We start from the raw sequence: 8,816 nt of genomic DNA, 5'->3' as shown, positions 1-8,816 counted from the left end.
AGCGCCTGAAGACGACGCGCAGCCTCAGACGGTTCAAAGGGCCGCCGGCGGCGCGCTCTGATTGGTTCAAACCACGAGAGCCGTCGGATCGATCCACCGTTCACTCAAATTGAGTGACGCTGTGCTTGAAGTAAATGCTCCAATTTATGATACGATATGTCGTGTGAACACGCCTAATAACGCCTGTACCTGAACAGGTCGTGACTTCGAGTGTTGTCGTGTGAGTCTATGGCGTCGGAATATTTCCGCACCCCCGCTGTGACGCAGAATGGTACGTCCCTGCAATCCCGAGCCGGAAGTGAAGACGGATCCTTCAGGAAAACGACGCGTCGGATTTATTCTCAATCATCCTTCATTATTCTCACTTTCACCGAGCCGACGGTCGCTCACCGACCCCGATGTGTCGTTAGAGCTTCCCGCGTCGACCAGGCGGGTCCTCGGCCGCTGCGAGAAGACGTCCGATGGACAAATGACAGCTGGGCGTGTTTGCGTGCGAAAAAACAGCCCATTTTCTTCACAGGTCGGTCGATGATCACGAAAGATCACATGTTACACGGTAACGTTCACCAATGTAGCACCGGTGTATCGGAGCAAATTGTAAAGGACCTCAGAATAATTTTAATAATTATCAAATAATATTCATTTTAAAATCCTGTTCAATAAAAAAGTTATACTCCAGTGTTACGAAAAAATAAGTCATTATTGTTGGAAAGGAAACAATCCTTTTATAGTTTGTAAAAATAAAAAGGATTCACCATGACGAAAATCCTGGAATAGTTTGTCAAAAAATAAAGCGCACAATCATTTATCAAAAATAACCCTAATAAATATTATACTTTGGTTCTTTAATGGTTCGCTTGCACCTGACTCACTCATTTCTGGTTAAACGGACATCTGGTACGACACTAACATTCGCTTTAATCTCGTTATTAACCATCAGTCCGCCTACAAGCTGAAGGTTTTAATCGTGTTTGAGTTTCGAGTGTTCAAGACACGGTGGCGTGGTGGTCAGCACCGTCGCCTCGCCGCGAGAAGGTCCTGGGTTCCACTCCGCCCAGTGGCCTTTCTGCGTGGAGTCTGCATGTTCTCCCCCGTGTCTGCTGGGTTCTCTCCGGGTTCCCCGGCTTCCTCTGGGGATCAGGTTGATTGGTGACTTTAAATTGCCCGTAGGTGTGTGAATGGTTGTCTCTGTGGAGCCCTGCGATTGGCTGGCGACCAATCCAGGGTGTCCCGCGTCCCCCGTCTCTCGCCTGAAGTATGCTGGGATTGACTCCCCCCGCTCCCCCCGCCGCGACCCTGCGTGCAGGATGAGCGGTGTGACGATGGATGGTGTTCAACACCCATTTAACATTTCATCCAGGCTCCATATTTTCTTACAGGGTTTCTCTTTGGCCTCCACCTCCCAGCTGATCTGTCCCCACACCAGGCGGTTCAATGCCGAACACGTCAGAGGGTCAAGGGTCGAACCTCACCGGGCCGCAGCGCTCCCCCAGCGGCTCCCTCGCCCGTGACGCCGCCATGGCGAGGAGGGCCTCGAGCGCCGAGCTCCAGCTGCCGTGGACCTGCCCGGTCACTCACTCCAGGGAGACGTTCTACACCGTCTGCTCCGATTACGCTCTCCTCAACCGGGCCCCGAACGCCGTCGGCCCCGACCGCCGGGACGAGGCGCCGTCCGCGGGGCGGGCCGAGGCTGCCGCGGACCTCGGCGCCGGGCAGTCCGGAGGGGCGGCGCACGCGGGCTCGGACGGGGACTGTGACATGGAGGAGGGGCCCTCCGGTCACGCCGAGCCGATCCTGGCCTGGGAGATCGACACCAGGGACTTCAACGCCGTGCTCACGAGAAACATCCGGACAAGTGAGAAGCCCGCCGGGATGTGTGAGTGTGGCAGGAAGTGAGCGTGACAGGAAGTGAGCGTGGCAGGACAGGAAGTGAGTGTGACAGGACAGGAAGTGAGCGTGGCAGGACAGGAAGTGAGCGTGGCAGGAAGTGAGTGCGGCAGGGCAGGAAGTGAGTGTGACAGGAAGTGAGCGTGGCAGGAAGTGAGCGTGGCAGGAAGTGAGTGTGGCAGGACAGGAAGTGAGTGTGGCAGGACAGGAAGTGAGTGTGACAGGAAGTGAGCGTGGCAGGACAGGAAGTGAGTGTGGCAGGACAGGAAGTGAGTGTGACAGGAAGTGAGTGTGGCAGGACAGGAAGTGAGTGTGACAGGAAGTGAGTGTGACAGGAAGTGAGTGTGGCAGGACAGGAAGTGAGTGTGACAGGACAGGAAGTGAGTGTGGCAGGACAGGAAGTGAGTGTGACAGGAAGTGAGCGTGACAGGAAGTGAGCGGCTGTGGAGCGGAGGCACTGACCGATTCCTTATTCCAGGTAATGTGATGAAAAGCGGCACCAAGAAGATGAAGTCCTCGGACAGGCCCAGCAGGAACCTGCAGGACGTTCCTCCTCCCGCCTCGCCGGACGAGGTCCAGCAGAGGAAGGTTCTGGACCTCAGGAGATGGTAGTTCTGTTCGCTTCTCAATCTTCTGTCCCAGCTTCACTTCTTCAGAACAAACAGTTGCTGAACGACGGCAGAATTAGGAAGAGATGGGAATCGGGCGCAACGTGACCACAAAAAGAGGCTAAAGGACCATGAAGCGTGTGCGTCGTGCGCTGATCAGCCGCTGTGGCCTTCTGGGTAATCGTGTCTCTCGCCTCCAGGTACTGCATCAGTCGGCCACAGTACAAGACGTCGTGTGGGATCTCCTCTCTGGTCTCCTGCTGGAACTTCCTGTACAGCACCCTGGGTGCGGGAAGGTGAGCGCCTGCGTCCTGTTACCCACAATTCATAGTCGATGGCTCGAGGTGGGGGGGGGGTCCACGTGGAGCTCCTCAGACTCACCGTGTTGTGTCTCAGTCTGCCCCCCCTCTCTCAGGAGGAGGCTCTGCACATTCTGGGGTTCCAGCCGCCCTTCGAGGACATCAAGTTCGGCCCTTTCACCGGCAACGCCACTCTGATGCGGTGAGCGCCGCCCTCCTCCCTCCTTCATCGGCGGCCGGTGAATTTGATTTAATTTCTTTTTTTCCCCTCACAGCTGGTTCAGACAAATCAACGACAACTTCCGCGTGCGAGGCTGCTCCTACATTCTGTACAAACCGCACGGGCGGCACAAGACGGCGGGGGAGACGGGTGAGTGCTGCACGTGGACTCCTGGGGGGGGGGGAGAACAGGAAGTGGTGACCTCTCGGGTTGTTTTTTGCAGCCGAAGGCGCCCTGATGAAACTGACCCAGGGCCTGAAGGACGAGTCCATGGCCTACATCTACCACTGCCAGAACCACTACTTCTGCCCCGTGGGCTTCGAGGCCACGCCCCTCAAAGCGGCGAAGGCCTACAGGTGCACTTTCTTCTTCTCGTTGTCTCTAAAGGGACAGCGTGTCCGTCTTAGGGGAGGCCGGTGGTTTCTGGCGGGTTGCAACCAACTAAATGTCCCCCAGCACGAAGGTCTGAACATTATTTCTATTTCTCTTCTGTTGTTTCCGTAAAAGGGGAACGTTGCCCACGAATGACACGGAGCACTGGATCCTGATCGGGGAGCCCAGCAGGAAACACCCAGCGATCCACTGCAAGAGGTGAGCCGTCGCCCTCTGCCATCGGGTCCGGGTCCTGGTTCTGGTTCCTGTTCCGGTTCCGTTTAACTCGAGCTTCTTCTTCTTCTTCTTTGTCTTTCAGGTGGCTGGACGTGGTGACGGACCTCAACACACAGAACCCGGAGTACCTGGACATCCGCCACACGGAGCGGGGGATCCAGCGGCGCAAGACCAAGAAGGTTCCCCGTCTCCTCACGCGCGGTGTTCCAGACGTCGCCCATCAGTGATGCAGGCGACCGATATTTAGTCTCTGATGTCACAATGTGAAAAACCAATCAGTGTTTAGATCAAAAGGAGGAGAGCTAGCAGCGTTAGCAGCACCGCTAACGGCTAACCAACAGAGGTCCAGTTCAGTTGCGTTATGATGCGTTCAGGCTCTGCTTGGTGAAAGTTACTTGTAGTTTTCATGGATTTTTCTTATCTTTTAAAATGTTCTTTTGACGTCATAAACTTGACAAATACAGTAGTAAATAATATTACACTTAAATGACTGTTTATTTCTTTATAATTTAAAGAGTGTCTCTGACGGACGACTTTCCCGCTCGCAGGTGGGCGGGAACCTGCACTGCATCATGGCCTTCCAGAGGGTCAACTGGCAGAAGCTCGGCCCCTGGGCTCTGAACCTGGAGAACCTGCGCCACGACTTCCACCAGGAGCAGCAGCTCGCGGCGGAGCGCGGCCACGAGGGCGCCGAGGGGAGGAAGCCGCCCAAGCGCCTGGGCGCCCTGGGGCGTTCGCACAGCACGGGGAGTCAGAAAGACAGCGGGCGGAGACGTCCGTCCAACGCCGCGGAGCGGAGACAGCGGGCCCCCCACCCCGACGGCGACCTGGAAGAGGACGCCACGGGCTGACGGAGCGGCAGGTGCACGGTTCCACACTTTTGCTGCCCACAGACCGAGGTTTGCGCTCGCCGTGGTGAAGCAGGAAAACGGGCGGCGAGCAGGGCCGGCGTTCGGCACCGCACACCTGGATCACATCTGGATTATTGTAATCTGTGCGCAATTACAAATAATTCACTGAGAAAAACACTTGAAAGAAGTGATTTCAATAACTACAAAATGACGTCTGTGCATACAAACCATAAGGATATAATAATAATAATAATAATAATAATAATAAAATCTATAATATCGTGGCTTTCGGAGTTGATGTCTCTCAAGACCTCAATGAAATGAATTTAAAGCTGCAGACCAGTCAGTTATAAAGCTTCATTTAAGATACACATTTTATTATTTTATGTATTTATAATTCATCCAGATCAATTTAAAATCTGACAATCTATTTTGTTGACATGTTGTTCAATAAACGTTATTTAGGTGTTGACTACATACAGATGTGAACTAGATCAGAGCACAAGTTACATTATTATAACATCACGACGACGTCGCTTCAGGAGATTCTCTCTAAATGTAGGACTTATTTTAGCGTAAGTGAATGGAGCACCAGAGGGCGCCTCTTGTGTTGCATCAATCGGAGGTCAGAGATATAAAACGTAGAAACATCCGTCGTTTGATGCCGACGTTGAACCGTTTGTTTGGAGCCACTTTGAAACTCGCCGAAGCCACGGCATTTTTTCATTTTCTTTTAAACTCGTGTCCTTTTAAATGTATATTAAGATCAACCAATAGGAGGGCGGGGGCGTTGCCAAAGGAGGGCGTGGCCAAGCACAAGATCTGCTTGTAAATAAACAATGTTACTTTTTATTGTGAAAAACATTTGCTGTAAATTCTGCTCTAAGACGAGAACTTGTGCAGGTCAGTAGACGTTTTGTTTGTGCTTCGTGAAACCGGTGCGACGGTAAAATGATTCGACGCGTGAAAGCTCAGAGTCGTGTGGTTTATTTTAATTTTTATGTTCCCACGCAGATGTCATCATGTGACGCGATGGAGTGGTTTTATTTATTATTTCCCGATGAATAAAGTTTTTTTTTAAACTCCTGGATACAGACGTCTTCTCATCAATCGTCATATTTTGGTTCCCGGAGACGAGTCGCTTCCTTTGAGCCGTCGTCGTAACTCTGCGATGTGAGCCGGGGTTATGCAGCAGCAGCCGCCTGCAGGGGGGACACGCATCAAAGGACGTTACCACGGTGACCGCAGACATAACCAAAGAACACGCGTATTTACACAGCGCCATGGTTATCAGACAACCTACTTTCCACCGATACTCATTTTCACTGAACAGAGCATGAACGCATCACAATGTAACTGAATTGGACCTCCGCTGGTTAGCAGTTAGCGGCGCTGCTAACGTCACCAGCAACTACAAAAATATAAATGATGTCATCAGTGCTTCACCATGCAATAATACATGCATCAGCGATATTGGGATTTTAAAAATGTGGTTTAGCTGCGTAGTTTATGATGAAATTATTATCGGAGGTTAAGTTCAGTCCAGTAAAAGAAGAGAAAACTTGTTGACAAATAACCGCACAAAATAACATGATGCAGACAGGTTTAAGTTCACCGATTAAATCAGCGCCTTGCTTCCTCCACGTGGGACTTAGTTTGAGGATGGAAGCGGACTGTTCCTCCGACGTCACCCACCTGTGTGAGGAAAAGCAAACGATTGGCTCTTGTGCTCTGCTCAGCTGCACCTACAAACTCCATTTCATTTTCCTTCGCTGTTTTCTCTGGGATTGCGTTTCCAGTAGCGATTGGGACTCACCCCTTCTCGGTGTCCCAGTCCCCTCCGCTGTTGGGGTACACCACCCAGCTCAGGTCCGGGCCCAGCAGGGACCCGGCGGAGTCCAGTAGCGGCTCCACCAGCTCCGGCGAGCAGCAGTTGACTCCCACGGCGACCAGCTGGGTGGTGCTGCTCGCCGCCAGCCGCACGGCGTCGGCGAAGGCGCTGCCGTCCGATATGCGCCTCCCGTCCTGACGGCGGTTGGTCGGACGTCACGAGGGGTCAAAAGCAGCGGGGGGGGCGGCGCAAAACCAGTCAACGATCGAGCGAGGCTGCCGTTACCTTACAGGAGAAGGAGAGCCAGGCCCGCGTGTCGGGGAACTCTCTGAGCAGCTCCAGCAGAGCCGCCGCCTCTTTGATGCTCGGGACCGTCTCCAAGGCGACGAGGTCGGCCCCGGCCGCGGCGAGGGCGTCGATCTGCGGCCGATGCCAGGCCTTGAGGTCCTGGGGAGGGAAACGGAGATCGTTGGTTGTCTTTCAGCCTTTCAGCACAACCTTTTTAAAGTGTACGTCTCGTGCATCGGCAAAACCAAACCGGTGCGATTGGCTGAGAGCCACGCACCTCCACGCTCATCCGCTCCGCGTACGCTCCGGTGTACTCCGAGCCGTCCAGGAGGACGGCGCCGTACGGCCCGACGGACGCCGCCACCAACGGACGCCTGCGACCTTCGGAGACAAATCAGGCCAAAAAAACGCAGAGTGACATCAATTCGTCACAGGCGGCGTCCCGCGGCCTCGTTAAGGCCGGTCGGTCCCGTACCTGAGGGACGAGCGTCGGAGACGAAGCGGTCCACGGTGTCTCTGGCCAGCCGGACGCCGGACATCAGCAGCTCTCTGGCGCCCTCGGGGGTCACGTCCAGGTGCTTGACGAACCCCGGGATGCTGGCCTGGTACGTTGCCGTGGAGATGACATCGGCGCCGCCGAGGAGGAATCTGGTTTGAACAGTTTGTCCTACTTGGTTAGATTTGTTATAACAGACTCACCACCTGATTTTAAGGCGCATTGTGTTCAAACACAGTATTTCTGCACATCCACAGTAATATTTTTAGTTTTATTACGATTACTAGTTTTATACAAACTGTAAAATGAGGTTGCCGTGGCGACAGTTTTTGACTTGTGTCCAAAAGTAAAACATCTCATTACTTTATGTTTGATGAAACTGATGATGTTTATTCAAGAAAGTGATTTTAATTAAAGGTCTCAACTTACTCATAAGCTCTGTCTAATCGCTTTATTGAATTTGAGAATTTTGTTCGCAAATTATTTTATTTTTTAACACGAAGACCTGAAGGAAAAAAGTGCATCTAACCTGTAATGAGCTTCTCTGATGGCCTGAGGATCCGTGTGGAGAAGCCTGGAGCTCCACAGAGGATCTCCCTACCACACACACACACACACACACGCACACGCACACGCACACGCACACACAGAGCATCACGTTTTGTGTCATTAAACACATGGTTTAATAGAAAGTGCTATTAAGTAAGTCAAGCAGCGATTTTATTATTTAAAGAAATGTGCATTTGATGTTTTTGAATTTGAAGTTTGTTGTGTTTTTTTATTTTATTTTGATTGGTATTGTTAAAAAGTGTTATTGTGTTATTTGACAATAAAGAGAAACGTTGCAAAGGTTCTTGCAAAATGTGTTTTAAGTCAAGTAAAACATGATATACATTTTAATTCCGTGGTGACAGCAGCATGACGCACTGACTTTCAACATGTATGTTTGCAAAACGAAACGTAACTTTCCGGCACGTTTTCACCTGTAATTTGGCTCCTTGTGCTTCCAGCTCTGAAGCCAGTCCGCCGTCCAGGATCAGCGGTCCATTGTCCTCCATGTAGAGTCTGAGACGAGCAGAAGAACCCATTAGAGACTCAAGTTATGTCCGAACACAGAAGGATATGTCTCTAATGGGTTCGTCGCTTTATTGACAACTGTTGTCTTTCCGGGTCCAAATGTTGCGTTTTTGGCCGCTCGAAATTTTGATATGTATGGTTATTCCGATCCTCTCAACGCCGCCGGTCCACCACGAGATGGCGCATGAAACAACGCCATAGTGACAGTGCAAAGAGGTCGAGCTATGCAACTTATAGGAAGCGTTTGGCTTCACTGGCGGAAAATGTCCTTTCTGTGTAAACGTTATCAAATAAATGCACCGTTGTTTAAATATTAAACAATAATAATACATGCATAAGTATAACCCATTATAATGCATATTATTCTGAAAGGGCCATTTGGCAAAACACTGAATTGAACTACTCTAAGTAAGATTTCCACAGCAAGTTTTAAAAGGCTATTTCTAATATGAAGTATTACTGCTTTAAAAAAAACATGATTCGTGCTTCTTCCAACTCTGGTAATACATTGGTAATAACAATTGTTTTCATTTTAGTTACAGTAACTGATTACTAACGTTGGTCAATGCTCATTCAACACTTTAATAAAACGGTATCGTTTGTATTCTCACTAGTCAATGTTGAAGTGGTCGTTTTCATCTTCGGCAGAA

General features: G+C 51.0%; 2 protein-coding genes across 5 annotated transcripts; one reads left to right on the top strand and one right to left on the bottom strand.

Annotated features, from left to right (window-relative positions):
• Nucleotides 1-279: 279 nt before the first annotated feature.
• Nucleotides 280-5,564, top strand: LOC120824045 (basic immunoglobulin-like variable motif-containing protein). 3 transcript variants are annotated; one of them, XM_040184602.2, is made up of 10 exons: nucleotides 280-520; nucleotides 1,380-1,855; nucleotides 2,366-2,495; nucleotides 2,696-2,791; nucleotides 2,892-2,996; nucleotides 3,070-3,164; nucleotides 3,238-3,370; nucleotides 3,522-3,605; nucleotides 3,706-3,802; nucleotides 4,172-5,564. In XM_040184602.2, exons 2-10 carry the CDS (start codon nucleotides 1,435-1,437, stop codon nucleotides 4,472-4,474), a joined length of 1,464 nt encoding a protein of 487 aa, XP_040040536.2. In that variant the 5' UTR covers nucleotides 280-520; nucleotides 1,380-1,434; the 3' UTR covers nucleotides 4,475-5,564. The 3 variants fall into 3 exon arrangements, with proteins under 3 accessions (XP_040040536.2, XP_077964824.1, XP_040040537.2); XM_040184603.2 differs by having other exon boundaries at nucleotides 363-556; XM_078108698.1 differs by lacking the exon at nucleotides 4,172-5,564 and having other exon boundaries at nucleotides 3,706-3,990.
• Nucleotides 5,446-8,813, bottom strand: LOC120824048 (betaine-homocysteine S-methyltransferase). 2 transcript variants are annotated; one of them, XR_013468682.1, is made up of 9 exons: nucleotides 8,073-8,813; nucleotides 7,619-7,686; nucleotides 7,069-7,241; nucleotides 6,871-6,974; nucleotides 6,591-6,752; nucleotides 6,291-6,499; nucleotides 6,090-6,169; nucleotides 5,778-5,885; nucleotides 5,446-5,676 (listed from the first exon to the last, which is right to left on the bottom strand). XR_013468682.1 is itself a non-coding variant. In XM_040184605.2 (8 exons), the coding sequence occupies exons 1-8, from the start codon at nucleotides 8,175-8,177 to the stop codon at nucleotides 5,588-5,590; spliced, it is 990 nt and encodes a 329-aa protein (XP_040040539.2). In that variant the 5' UTR covers nucleotides 8,178-8,813; the 3' UTR covers nucleotides 5,446-5,587. The 2 variants fall into 2 exon arrangements, 1 of the variants encoding a protein (XP_040040539.2); XM_040184605.2 differs by lacking the exon at nucleotides 5,778-5,885.
• Nucleotides 8,814-8,816: the final 3 nt, after the last annotated feature.

The sequence above is a fragment of the Gasterosteus aculeatus genome, chromosome 8, assembly GCF_964276395.1.
Source record: "Gasterosteus aculeatus chromosome 8, fGasAcu3.hap1.1, whole genome shotgun sequence".
NCBI lineage: Eukaryota > Metazoa > Chordata > Actinopteri > Perciformes > Gasterosteidae > Gasterosteus > Gasterosteus aculeatus.
This window is presented reverse-complemented; position numbering and strand designations above follow the sequence as displayed.